Source organism: Pleurodeles waltl, chromosome 1_1, assembly GCF_031143425.1.
Source record: "Pleurodeles waltl isolate 20211129_DDA chromosome 1_1, aPleWal1.hap1.20221129, whole genome shotgun sequence".
NCBI lineage: Eukaryota > Metazoa > Chordata > Amphibia > Caudata > Salamandridae > Pleurodeles > Pleurodeles waltl.
This window is the reverse complement of record NC_090436.1, coordinates 402,829,232-402,844,014: the sequence shown is the minus strand read 5'-3', so window position 1 is coordinate 402,844,014 and position 14,783 is coordinate 402,829,232. Positions and strand designations below refer to the sequence as shown.

General features: G+C 46.9%; 1 protein-coding gene across 4 annotated transcripts in view; it reads left to right on the top strand.

Moving 5' to 3' along the window:
- Window positions 1-14,783, top strand: part of IQGAP2 (IQ motif containing GTPase activating protein 2) — a 902,890-nt gene that overhangs the window by 760,856 nt on the left and 127,251 nt on the right. For all 4 annotated transcript variants that reach the window (XM_069223623.1, XM_069223606.1, XM_069223596.1 and 1 more), the window contains one exon: window positions 121-353. In XM_069223623.1, coding sequence (XP_069079724.1) covers window positions 121-353 — 233 coding nt within the window. The remainder of the gene's footprint in view (window positions 1-120; window positions 354-14,783) is intronic.

Genomic DNA, 14,783 nt, shown 5'->3' with positions numbered 1-14,783 from the left:
TGAATATTTAGCCGAGCGTGCAGATATTTTGTCATTCATATATAATCTATGGATTTATCACAGTAGACCCTCCACATCATACAGGTTTTTATATGAATAACCTTGCTCCTTTTCTCCCAGATTGTTGGAAATCTCCTGTATTATCGTTACATGAACCCGGCCATTGTTGCTCCCGATGGTTTCGATATCATTGATATGACGGCCGGAGGCCAGATCCACTCAGACCAGAGGAGGAACTTGGGCTCTGTTGCAAAGGTCCTGCAGCACGCGGCGTCCAACAAACTCTTCGATGGTGAAAACACACATCTGTCGTCGATGAATTCCTATCTGTCGGAAACACATGAGAAGTTCAGGTGCGCCATGTTTATTGTGTTAACAGAGATATATATTTTACACAACCACATTACGTTTTCAGAAAATAATTGATGAAATAGTAAATATCAAATTGTGTTTTAATATATAACCAGTTTTTCACATAAATAAAAATTGTCTGGATTACACCTTGAAATAGCCCAGTTTGCGCTTACAAGAGTCCTTAAACACTGTGTTTCTTTTATATTTTCATTTCATATGTGGTTTCCAAGGTCCAAGGAAGTCTCTGTTGGAAAACCTACCTCTTAAAAACGCTGGCAGGTTAGATGCCAAGAAGTAGCTCACTAGCCAGAGTCTGGTGTCCCATCACCCAAACTCGCTTGTCATTAGTTACAGTTCCGTGGCAGGTAGACCCTAACCAGGATCTCTCTAAGAGCCTGGATCTTCCTCTAGTCCATATAGAAGAGGAAGACGTTCAACCACTGATGCTGATCTAGGTGCCACATTTGTCCTCCTTCCTTTTATAAAGAACACCACTTGGTCTAGATCTCTAGAGCAGAGCTGTTTCAGGGGGAAGGCTTGGCCTTACTGGTGCTGCTCTTGATTCAGCGACAGGATAAGTGAACTATCACCACTGTCACAGGCTGTTTTTTCTGGTGTTGGAATCCTACTGCATCTGTCATGCACAGAATGCCTCAGATTTCCAAAGCCTATTTGCTGCTGATCATTGGAGTGGTGGCTCCGCCGATGTGCTTTTAGTCATCTTTATTGACATATTTCTCTATCCAAGACTGACCTCAAAACCGAATGAGACTGGTACCCGTGCTGCTAATACTTGGCATTCAATGAGCGACTCATCTCTAGAACAAGGAAATTCAGTCCTATCTCTCAATAGTTGTCATTGCTTAACTGGTTACCTCTCATACCCTGCAAAACCCAAAGACTGCATGTATCACCTAAAGGGCACCAGGCATAAAACCTTCTAGGAAAGATGTTGTGTTCAACTCCATGAAACGCAGTAGAGAGGCAGAGTAATACAAGGATGCAAGTGTTCCCTTCGTCAAAGACTTGGATAGAGTCATCTATATTGAGAAGGCTTATTTCAGTGCTGTGCCCTGACCTAAATCTTGCATAAGAGAACAGTCCTTAATTTGGGCCGGTGATTTTCGGTTCTCAGCACTGACCTCTAATTGAAAACACCGGCACTTATGACACTGCCACATGGTGACGCTGTCTGATTTAGAGGTGATCACAACACCAGTTGTTTATTAATTAAATACACATTAAAAATGACTAACACCTGCTGCCCAAGCGATTCTTATATCTTTGGGGGTATGGAATAATCTGAATTGTCACATCTGTAGGAGAGTAGTGGTCAATAGTTATGTTGGTATACCATTGGCAATGCTGGCAGGGACAGTGGGTGGTGCTCACTGCAGTGGCCTCCTGGCGATGCCCCTGGTACCCATGCTTTTTACAAATTAAGGACTGGAGAACAGCTAGCGGAATCTAGAGCATGAGCCACCAGTCTAGATCGGCTAGGTGAGTGATGTGAAGATTGTTAAGAAAGAACTATTCTGGGGGGTGAGAAGGCATCTCTGATTAGTTGACATGAAGTGATAGGTGGATTTGCCTGTTGTGTTGTACCCTTTGATACACCTTATTAATACATTTTTGAAACGTAAATCCAAATTGAAAGCCCTTGGAGATTGTTGTTGGAAATGTGTTGATTGATTTGGACTGCCACATACTCTCAATTATTTTTGGAAGGAATCGGAGTTTGGTGATAACTTAGAAGTTTTCAGATTTCTTATGGCACCATTTGTCACCTTAATTAGTGGTTGTACATGACCAGTTTTGAGAGTTACCATTGTAGTGAACGGTGTTGATTAAGTTACGTCACAGAGCATAAGAGCATATCTGCGTTCTCTGGTCACCCTGACTTTAGGGGTTGATACCATGTTGACAGCTCACATGATGTCAGCTCATGGTAGATTCCTGATAAAAACAAGTATTGGCAAAGCCAGTAGGTTTTGCGTAGGTGAAAGGTAGTTGCTTTGTCACATCAGTTGATATTACCTTTTTTCAAAAAACGATAAGACGTGGTCAATGCTGATCATGTCATATCACTTTGTTTTATTTACTGCGTCATAGTGCCTTTCCTTTTTCTTTTCTTTATTTTTTTGCTTTAAGCCATGTTGCACAGCAGTTCAACTGCTGTGCAGCATGTAAAAAAACACAATGACAAAGCCACTAGATTTCGCATAGGTGAAACCACTGTATAAAAAACACTGACAAAAACAATAGATTTCATAGAGATGAAACCAACTGATTTTTCGTAAGGCTCTGTTTTTATAGCAGGCTGTAGTGCCTGGGCTACGGGCCACTTTTGGCACAGGCCGCGCCCACGTACACAGCAGGAGGTGCTGAGGAAGTCGTGTGGCTTTGTCTGACCCCCGAATGCCGTCTTTGTTTACTTTGTGTAGGAAAGTACCATCTTGCCTGGCATGTTACCCCCATTTTTCACTGTATATATGTTGTTTTAGTTGTATGTGTCACTGGGACCCTGGTAACCCAGGGCCCCAGTGCTCATAAGTGTGCCTGAATGTGTTACCTGTGTAGTGACTAACTGTCTCACTGAGGCTCTGCTAATCAGAACCTCAGTGGTTATGCTCTCTCATTTCTTTCCAAATTGTCACTAACAGGCTAGTGACCATTTTACCAATTTACATTGGCTTACTGGAACACCCTTATAATTCCCTAGTATATGGTACTGAGGTACCCAGGGTATTGGGGTTCCAGGAGATCCCTATGGGCTGCAGCATTTCTTTTGCCACCCATAGGGAGCTCAGACAATTCTTACACAGGCCTGCCACTGCAGCCTGAGTGAAATAACGTCCACGTTATTTCACAGCCATTTTACACTGCACTTAAGTAACTTATAAGTCACCTATATGTCTAACCTTTACCTGGTAAAGGTTAGGTGCAAAGTTACTTAGTGTGAGGGCACCCTGGCACTAGCCAAGGTGCCCCCACATTGTTCAGAGCCAATTCCCTGAACTTTGTGAGTGCGGGGACACCATTACACGCGTGCACTACATATAGGTCACTACCTATATGTAGCTTCACAATGGTAACTCCGAATATGGCCATGTAACATGTCTATGATCATGGAATTGCCCCCTCTATGCCATCCTGGCATAGTTGGCACAATCCCATGATCCCAGTGGTCTGTAGCACAGACCCTGGTACTGCCAAACTGCCCTTCCTGGGGTTTCACTGCAGCTGCTGCTGCTGCCAACCCCTCAGACAGGCATCTGCCCTCCTGGGGTCCAGCCAGGCCTGGCCCAGGATGGCAGAACAAAGAACTTCCTCTGAGAGAGGGTGTGACACCCTCTCCCTTTGGAAAATGGTGTGAAGGCAGGGGAGGAGTAGCCTCCCCCAGCCTCTGGAAATGCTTTGTTGGGCACAGATGTGCCCAATTCTGCATAAGCCAGTCTACACCGGTTCAGGGGACCCCTTAGCCCTGCTCTGGCGCGAAACTGGACAAAGGAAAGGGGAGTGACCACTCCCCTGACCTGCACCTCCCCTGGGAGGTGTCCAGAGCTCCTCCAGTGTGCTCCAGACCTCTGCCATCTTGGAAACAGAGGTGCTGCTGGCACACTGGACTGCTCTGAGTGGCCAGTGCCACCAGGAGACGTCAGAGACTCCTTGTGATAGGCTCCTTCAGGTGTTGCTAGCCTATCCTCTCTCCTAAGTAGCCAAACCCTCTTTTCTGGCTATTTAGGGTCTCTGTCTCTGGGGAAACTTTAGATAACGAATGCAAGAGCTCAGCCGAGTTCCTCTGCATCTCTCTCTTCACCTTCTGATAAGGAATCGACTGCTGACCGCGCTGGAAGCCTGCAAAACTGCAACAAAGTAGCTAAGACGACTACTGCAACTCTGTAACGCTGATCCTGCCGCCTTCTCAACTGTTTTCCTGTTTGTGCATGCTGTGGGGGTAGTCTGCCTCCTCTCTGCACCAGAAGCTCCGAAGAAATCTCCTGTGGGTCGACGGAATCTTCCCCCTGCAACCGCAGGCACCAAAAAGCTGCATTACCGGTCCCTTGGGTCTCCTCTCAGCACGACGAGCGAGGTCCCTCGAATCCAGCAACTCTGTCCAAGTGACCCCCACAGTCCAGTGACTCTTCAGTCCAAGTTTGGTGGAGGTAAGTCCTTGCCTCACCTCGCTGGGCTGCATTGCTGGGAACCGCGACTTTTGCAGCTACTCCGGCCTCCGTGCACTTCCGGCAGAAATCCTTTGTGCACAGTCCAGCCTGGGTCCACGGCACTCTAACCTGCATTGCACGACCTCCTAAGTTGTTCTCCGGCGACGTGGGACTTCTTTGTGCGACTTCGGGTGAGCACCGTTTCACGCATCCTCGTAGTGCCTGTTTCTGGCACTTCTCCGGGTGCTACCTGCTGCTGAGAGGGCTCCTTGTCTTGCTCGATGTCCCCTCTCTCCTGGTCCAATTTGCGACCTCCTGGTCCCTCCAGGGCCACAGCAGCATCCAAAAACGCTAACCGCACGAATTGCAGCTAGCAAGGCTTGTTGGCGCTCTTTCGGCGGGAAAACACTTCTGCACGACTCTCCACGGCGAGTGGGATCCGTCCACCAAAGGGGAAGTCTCTAGCCCTTTTCGTTCCTGCAGAAACCTCAGCTTCTTCTGTCCAGTAGAAGCTTCTTTGCACCCGCAGCTGGCATTTCCTGGGCATCTGCCCATCTCCGACTTGCTTGTGACTTTTGGACTTGGTCCCCTTGTTCCACAGGTACCCTAGATTGGAAATCCACAGTTGTTGCATTGTTGGTTTGTGTCTTTCCTGCATTATTCCTCTAACACGACTTCTTTGTCCTTAGGGGAACTTCAGTGCACTTTGCACTCACTTTTCAGGGTCTTGGGGAGGGTTATTTTTCTAACTCTCACTATTTTCTAATAGTCCCAGCGACCCTCTACAAGGTCACATAGGTTTGGGGTCCATTCGTGGTTCGCATTCCACTTTTGGAGTATATGGTTTGTGTTGCCCCTATCCCTATGTTTCCCCATTGCATCCTATTGTAACTATACATTGTTTGCACTGTTTTCTAAGACTATACTGCATATTTTTGCTATTGTGTATATATATCTTGTGTATATTTCCTATCCTTTCACTGAGGGTACACTCTAAGATACTTTGGCATATTGTCATAAAAATAAAGTACCTTTATTTTTAGTATAACTGTGTATTGTGTTTTCTTATGATATTGTGCATATGACACTAAGTGGTACTGTGGTAACTTCACACGTCTCCTAGTTCAGCCTATGCTGCTCTGCTAAGCTACCATTATCTATCAGTCTAAGCTGCTAGACACCCTATACACTAATAAGGGATAACTGGGCCTGGTGCAAGGTGCAAGTACCCCTTGGTACTCACTACAAGCCAGTCCAGCCTCCTACATTGGTTGTGCAGCGGTGGGATAAGTGCTTTGAGACTACTTACCACTCTTGTCATTGTACTTTTCATAAGAGAAAAATATACAAAACAAGGTCAGTGTATATACACATAGCCAAAAAGTTTTGCATTTCCTCTTTTCACTCTTTTCTAAGTGCTGAAAAGTACTTCTAACTTTCTAAAAAGTTTTAAAAGTTTTTTTTCTCTGTCTTTCTAAAAGCTCTGACAAACTTTTTTCTCTTTTTCTATCACTTTAACTCTCTCTAAAAATGTCTGGCACAGGCCAAAATGTTGATCTGTCCAAACTTGCATATGATCACCTTAGCTGGAAAGGAGCAAGGAGTCTCTGCATAGAGAGAGGTTTGAGTGTAGGGAAGAATCATTCCTTGGAACTGTTACTTAACATGCTTAGAGAACAAGATAAGGCTATAGGTGCCCCATCTGTTGAAAAAGTACCTAATAGTTCCCAATCTGATTCAGGGAGTCCCCCAGGAAAAGATTCAGGAAAGAAACTTCCTAGCCTGCCCATTACTAGACAGTCTAGCATAGTTGGTAATGATGATGAGCCACACCATACAAATAGTGTTGTCTCACATCATAGCAAAAGCATTTATTCTCACCATACTGGTAGTAATGTTTCTGTTAGCCAAGCTGTTAGGGTGGCTTCTGTAAGGGACAGGTCTCCTTCTGTTCATTCCCATCATACCTCTGTATCTAGGAATGTCCCTCCCACCAACCCTGATGACAGAATGTTAGAGAGGGAACTCAATAAGTTGAGGGTGGAACAAACCAGACTGAAGCTTAAAAAGCAACAGCTGGATTTGGATAGACAGTCTTTTGAACTAGAGAAGGAAAGACAGAAGTTGGGTTTAGAAACCCATGGTGGCAGCAGCAGTATTCCCCATAGTCATCCTGCAAAAGAGCATGATTCCAGGAATCTGCACAAGATAGTTCCCCCTTATAAGGAGGGGGATGACATTAACAAGTGGTTTGCTGCACTTGAGAGGTCCTGTGTTGTACAGGATGTCCCTCAAAGGCAGTGGGCTGCTATCCTATGGCTATCATTTAGTGGAAAAGGTAGGGATAGGCTCCTTACTGTGAAAGAAAATGATGCTAATAATTTCCAAGTTCTTAAGAATGCACTCCTGGATGGTTATGGCTTAACCACTGAACAATACAGGATAAAGTTCAGAGAGACCAAAAAGGAGTCTTCACAAGACTGGGTTGATTTCATTGACCATTCAGTGAAGGCCTTGGAGGGGTGGTTACATGGCAGTAAAGTTACTGATTATGACAGCCTGTATAACTTGATCCTGAGAGAGCATATTCTTAATAATTGTGTGTCTGATTTGTTGCACCAGTACTTGGTGGACTCTGATCTGACCTCTCCCCAAGAATTGGGAAAGAAGGCAGACAAATGGGTCAGAACAAGGGTGAACAGAAAAGTTCATACAGGGGGTGACAAAGATGGCAACAAAAAGAAGGATGGTAAGTCTTCTGACAAGGGTGGGGACAAATCTAAAAATGAGTCTTCATCAGGCCCACAAAAACACTCTGGTGGGGGTGGTGGGTCCAAATCCTCCTTTAATCAGAACAAGGAAAAGAAACCATGGTGCTATTTATGTAAAATAAAAGGCCATTGGACAACAGATCCCAATTGTCCAAAGAAAAGCACCAATGCTCCTACCACTACAACCCCTACTGCTACCCCTAGTGTCCCTACTAAGAGCAGTGGTGGTGGGAGCAAACCTACTAATAGCCAATCCAAGGGAGTAGCTGGGCTCACTATTGGTAACTTAGTTGGGGTTGGCCTTGTTAGGGAGGCCACAGAGGCGGTGTTAGTCTCTGAGGGGGCTATTGATTTAGCCACCTTAGTTGCTTGTCCCCTTAATATGGATAAGTACAAGCAGCTACCCCTAATAAATGGTGTTGAGGTTCAGGCCTACAGGGACACTGGAGCCAGTGTGACCATGGTCATAGAGAAACTGGTCCACCCTGAACAACACCTACTTGGTCACCAGTACCAAGTAACCGATGCTCACAACAACACACTTAGCCACCCCATGGCTGTTGTTAATCTCAACTGGGGGAGGGGGGGTTACTGGTCCAAAGAAAGTTGTGGTAGCCACAGATTTACCTGTAGACTGTCTACTAGGAAATGATTTGGAGACATCAGCTTGGTCAGATGTGGAGTTGGAGGCCCATGCAGCAATGCTGGGCATCCCAGGGCATATTTTTGCTTTGACAAGGGCTCAGGCCAAAAAGCAAAAAGGGCAGGGAAGCTTGGATCCTGGAACAATGGACCAAGTGCTCCCTAAAGCTAGGGCTAGTAAAAGCAAACCACTTCTTACTATCCCTCCCTCTACAGTGGATTCAACTTCTGAGGAAGAAGAATTCCCTCCCTGTGCAGAACCTACACCAGAGGAGCTGGAAGCAGACACTGCTGAGCTTTTGGGTGAAGGGGGGCCTGCCAGGGAGGAGCTGAGTGTGGCACAGCAAACCTGTCCCACATTAGAGGGTCTCAGACAGCAAGCTGTCAAACAGGCTAATGGGGATGTCAGTGACTCTCACAGAGTTTACTGGGAGGACAACCTCTTGTACACTGAGCATAGGGATCCTAAACCTGGAGCTGCCAGGAGATTAGTGATTCCTCAGGAGTACAGAAAGTTCCTCCTAACCCTGGCACATGACATTCCCCTAGCTGGGCATCTAGGACAAATGAAAACTTGGGACAGGCTTGTTCCCCTGTTTCATTGGCCTAGAATGTCTGAGGACACAAAGGAATTTTGTAAGTCCTGTGAAACCTGTCAAGCCAGTGGCAAGACAGGTGGCACCCCAAAGGCACCCCTTATTCCACTGCCTGTGGTTGGGGTTCCCTTTGAAAGGGTAGGGGTTGACATAGTTGGCCCCCTTGGCCCTCCTACTGCTTCAGGCAATAGGTTTATCTTGGTGGTAGTGGACCATGCCACAAGATATCCTGAAGCTATTCCTTTAAGGACCACTACAGCACCTGCAGTGGCAAAGGCCCTCCTGGGAATATTTTCCAGGGTGGGCTTCCCAAAGGAAGTGGTATCAGACAGGGGAAGCAATTTCATGTCTGCATACTTAAAGGCCATGTGGAAGGAGTGTGGTGTAACGTACAAGTTCACAACACCCTATCATCCACAAACAAATGGACTGGTGGAGAGATTTAATAAAACTCTCAAAGGCATGATTATGGGTCTCCCAGAAAAACTCCGCAGGAGATGGGATATCCTTCTACCATGCCTCCTTTTTGCCTACAGGGAGGTACCCCAGAAAGGAGTGGGCTTCAGCCCCTTAGAACTTCTTTTTGGACACCCTGTTAGGGGTCCACTCACACTTATAAAGGAGGGTTGGGAACAACCTTTAAAAACTCCTAAGCAGGATATTGTGGATTATGTACTTGGCCTCAGATCAAGGATGGCTGAGTACATGAAAAAGGCCAGCAAAAACCTTCAGGCCAGCCAAGAGCTCCAGAAGCAATGGCATGATCAGAAGGCTGTTTTGGTTCAGTACCAACCAGGGCAGAAAGTGTGGGTCTTGGAGCCTGTGGCCCCAAGAGCACTCCAAGATAAATGGAGTGGACCCCACACAATTGTTGAAAAGAAGGGAGAAGTCACCTATTTAGTTGACTTAGGCACTGCCAGGAGTCCCCTTAGGGTGCTCCATGTCAACCGCCTGAAACCCTACTATGACAGGGCTGATCTCACCCTGCTCATGGCAACAGATGAGGGACAGGAAGAAGACAGTGATCCTCTACCTGATCTCTTCTCTTCCACAGAACAAGATGCTCTTGTGGAAGGTGTAGTTTTGGCTGATTGTCTTACTGCTGAGCAGAAAGACAATTGCATAAACCTCCTAGATCAATTCTCTGAACTCTTCTCTACTGTGCCAGGTACCACTTCTTGGTGTGAGCACACTATAGATACTGGAGACAGTTTACCTGTCAAAAGTAAGATCTATAGGCAGCCTGACCATGTCAGGGACTGCATAAAGCAAGAAGTCCAGAAAATGTTAGAACTAGGAGTGGTTGAGCACTCTGACAGTCCATGTGCTTCTCCTGTGGTACTGGTACCAAAACCCCATTCCAAAGATGGAAAGAAGGAAATGCGGTTTTGTGTAGACTATAGAGGTCTCAACTTGGTAACCAAAACTGATGCTCACCCTATACCCAGGGCAGATGAGCTCATAGATACACTGGCATCTGCCAAGTATCTAAGCACTTTTGATTTGACTGCAGGGTATTGGCAGATCAAATTGTCAGAAGATGCTAAACCTAAGACAGCATTTTCAACCATTGGAGGACATTACCAGTTTACTGTAATGCCTTTTGGTTTGAAAAATGCACCTGCCACTTTTCAGAGGTTGGTGAACACAGTCCTGCAAGGGCTGGAAGCTTTCAGTGCAGCATATTTGGACGATATAGCGGTCTTTAGCTCCAGCTGGGATGATCACCTGGTCCACCTATGGAAAGTTTTGGAGGCCCTGCAGAAGGCAGGCCTCACTATCAAGGCTTCAAAGTGGCAGATAGGGCAGGGGAAGGTGGTTTATCTGGGACACCTTGTTGGTGGGGAACAGATTGCACCACTACAGGGGAAAATCCAAACAATTATTGATTGGGTTCCCCCTACTACACAGACTCAGGTGAGAGCCTTCCTAGGCCTCACTGGGTATTACAGGAGGTTCATTAAGAACTATGGCTCCATTGCAGCCCCTCTTAATGACCTCACATCCAAGAAAATGCCTAAAAAGGTATTATGGACAGCAAACTGTCAGAAAGCTTTTGAGGAGCTGAAGCAGGCCATGTGCTCTGCACCTGTCCTGAAAAGCCCTTGTTACTCTAAAAAATTCTATGTCCAAACTGATGCATCTGAATTAGGAGTAGGGGCAGTCCTATCACAACTTAATTCTGAGGGCCAGGATCAACCTGTTGCTTTTATTAGTAGGAGGTTGACCCCTAGAGAAAAGCGTTGGTCTGCCATTGAGAGGGAGGCCTTTGCTGTGGTCTGGGCTCTGAAGAAGTTGAGGCCATACCTGTTTGGCACTCACTTCATTGTTCAGACAGACCACAAACCTCTACTTTGGCTAAAACAAATGAAAGGTGAAAATCCTAAATTGTTGAGGTGGTCCATATCCCTACAGGGAATGGACTATACAGTGGAACATAGACCTGGGAGTAGCCACTCCAATGCAGATGGACTCTCCAGATATTTCCACTTAGACAATGAAGACTCATCAGGTCATGGCTAGTCTTATTGTCCTTCGTTTGGGGGGGGGGTTGTGTAGGAAAGTACCATCTTGCCTGGCATGTTACCCCCATTTTTCACTGTATATATGTTGTTTTAGTTGTATGTGTCACTGGGACCCTGGTAACCCAGGGCCCCAGTGCTCATAAGTGTACCTGAATGTGTTACCTGTGTAGTGACTAACTGTCTCACTGAGGCTCTGCTAATCAGATCCTCAGTGGTTATGCTCTCTCATTTCTTTCCAAATTGTCACTAACAGGCTAGTGACCATTTTACCAATTTACATTGGCTTACTGGAACACCCTTATAATTCCCTAGTATATGGTACTGAGGTACCCAGGGTATTGGGGTTCCAGGAGATCCCTATGGGCTGCAGCATTTCTTTTGCCATCCATAGGGAGCTCAGACAATTCTTACACAGGCCTGCCACTGCAGCCTGAGTGAAATAACGTCCACGTTATTTCACAGCCATTTTACACTGCACTTAAGTAACTTATAAGTCACCTATATGTCTAACCTTTACCTGGTAAAGGTTAGGTGCAAAGTTACTTAGTGTGAGGGCACCCTGGCACTAGCCAAGGTGCCCCCACATTGTTCAGAGCCAATTCCCTGAACTTTGTGAGTGCGGGGACACCATTACACGCGTGCACTACATATAGGTCACTACCTATATGTAGCTTCACAATGGTAACTCCGGATATGGCCATGTAATATGTCTATGATCATGGAATTGCCCCCTCTATGCCATCCTGGCATAGTTGGCACAATCCCATGATCCCAGTGGTCTGTAGCACAGACCCTGGTACTGCCAAACTGCCCTTCCTGGGGTTTCACTGCAGCTGCTGCTGCTGCCAACCCCTCAGACAGGCATCTGCCCTCCTGGGGTCCAGCCAGGCCTGGCCCAGGATGGCAGAACAAAGAACTTCCTCTGAGAGAGGGTGTGACACCCTCTCCCTTTGGAAAATGGTGTGAAGGCAGGGGAGGAGTAGCCTCCCCCAGCCTCTGGAAATGCTTTGTTGGGCACAGATGTGCCCAATTCTGCATAAGCCAGTCTACACTGGTTCAGGGGACCCCTTAGCCCTGCTCTGGCACGAAACTGGACAAAGGAAAGGGGAGTGACCACTCCCCTGACCTGCACCTCCCCTGGGAGGTGTCCAGAGCTCCTCCAGTGTGCTCCAGACCTCTGCCATCTTGGAAACAGAGGTGCTGCTGGCACACTGGACTGCTCTGAGTGGCCAGTGCCACCAGGTGACGTCAGAGACTCCTTGTGATAGGCTCCTTCAGGTGTTGCTAGCCTATCCTCTCTCCTAAGTAGCCAAACCCTCTTTTCTGGCTATTTAGGGTCTCTGTCTCTGGGGAAACTTTAGATAACGAATGCAAGAGCTCAGCCGAGTTCCTCTGCATCTGTCTCTTCACCTTCTGATAAGGAATCGACTGCTGACCGCGCTGGAAGCCTGCAAAACTGCAACAAAGTAGCTAAGACGACTACTGCAACTCTGTAACGCTGATCCTGCCGCCTTCTCGACTGTTTTCCTGTTTGTGCATGCTGTGGGGGTAGTCTGCCTCCTCTCTGCACCAGAAGCTCCGAAGAAATCTCCCGTGGGTCGACGGAATCTTCCCCCTGCAACCGCAGGCACCGAAAAGCTGCATTACCGGTCCCTTGGGTCTCCTCTCAGCACGACGAGCGAGGTCCCTCGAATCCAGCAACTCTGTCCAAGTGACCCCCACAGTCCAGTGACTCTTCAGTCCAAGTTTGGTGGAGGTAAGTCCTTGCCTCACCTTGCTGGGCTGCATTGCTGGGAACCGCGACTTTTGCAGCTACTCCAGCCTCCGTGCACTTCCGGCGGAAATCCTTTGTGCACAGTCCAGCCTGGGTCCACGGCACTCTAACCTGCATTGCACGACCTCCTAAGTTGTTCTCCGGCGACGTGGGACTTCTTTGTGCGACTTCGGGTGAGCACCGTTTCACGCATCCTCGTAGTGCCTGTTTCTGGCACTTCTCCGGGTGCTACCTGCTGCTGAGAGGGCTCCTTGTCTTGCTCGACGTCCCCTCTCTCTCCTGGTCCAATTTGCGACCTCCTGGTCCCTCCAGGGCCACAGCAGCATCCAAAAACGCTAACCGCACGAATTGCAGCTAGCAAGGCTTGTTGGCGTTCTTTCGGCGGGAAAACACTTCTGCACGACTCTCCACGGCGAGTGGGATCCGTCCACCAAAGGGGAAGTCTCTAGCCCTTTTCGTTCCTGCAGAAACCTCAGCTTCTTCTGTCCAGTAGAAGCTTCTTTGCACCCGCAGCTGGCATTTCCTGGGCATCTGCCCATCTCCGACTTGCTTGTGACTTTTGGACTTGGTCCCCTTGTTCCACAGGTACCCTAGATTGGAAATCCACAGTTGTTGCATTGTTGGTTTGTGTCTTTCCTGCATTATTCCTCTAACACGACTTCTTTGTCCTTAGGGGAACTTCAGTGCACTTTGCACTCACTTTTCAGGGTCTTGGGGAGGGTTATTTTTCTAACTCTCACTATTTTCTAATAGTCCCAGCGACCCTCTACAAGGTCACATAGGTTTGGGGTCCATTCGTGGTTCGCATTCCACTTTTGGAGTATATGGTTTGTGTTGCCCCTTTCCCTATGTTTCCCCATTGCATCCTATTGTAACTATACATTGTTTGCACTGTTTTCTAAGACTATACTGCATATTTTTGCTATTGTGTATATATATCTTGTGTATATTTCCTATCCTCTCACTGAGGGTACACTCTAAGATACTTTGGCATATTGTCATAAAAATAAAGTACCTTTATTTTTAGTATAACTGTGTATTGTGTTTTCTTATGATATTGTGCATATGACACTAAGTGGTACTGTGGTAGCTTCACACGTCTCCTAGTTCAGCCTAAGCTGCTCTGCTAAGCTACCATTATCTATCAGCCTAAGCTGCTAGACACCCTATACACTAATAAGGGATAACTGGGCCTGGTGCAAGGTGCAAGTACCCCTTGGTACTCACTACAAGCCAGTCCAGCCTCCTACTCTTTGCAGTTACACAAAGTTTCTGTTTTCCTTCAAGAACCTACTGGCTGTGAACAGCCCTCTGTGTGTGTGTTCAGCATCTATCACCTGCATGTTTTGGGAGGTATGCTCGGGCTGCTTGCTTGTTGCTGGCAGTAATGGAAGCTGTCAGTGTGATATTGTTAAGATGGCTCAGCTGTACAGGCGCGGTTGTCCATCCTCGTGGGCTATCATTCACATAAACTTGATAAAGAAATAATATTGTTATAGGTGGGACTACATTTCCAAAACAGTCCAGCTTGTGGATAAAAGCGTTAATCTCAAAGACGACTCTTTGTAGAAACGTTGACATGGACGTAGTGAAATAGTAACTAATGCTCTGTTGATGGAATCAAGATCATATGACCAACCCTTGGTGTCACTGCACCATACAATACAAAGATAACGGGCACATCCCAGGGAACACGCCGCCTGTAGCACACAGTGCGAACAGATTCACTTCTAGGCACGCTGCAGAAACACTTATAACACCCTGTGTCCAGTTAGATGCTTGACCCGTCCCTGTGGTATTCAAACACTGTACTAATACAGAACGAATGGTTCTCTTTTTATTAACATCAAAATGACGTAACGACTGAGAAGAACCTGCTGGGACTCGAATATTTTACTCTCCAAAGAAGCTCGCCAAACTGAAACAGGCGCTCCACCGACTGAGCTATCTCGTCA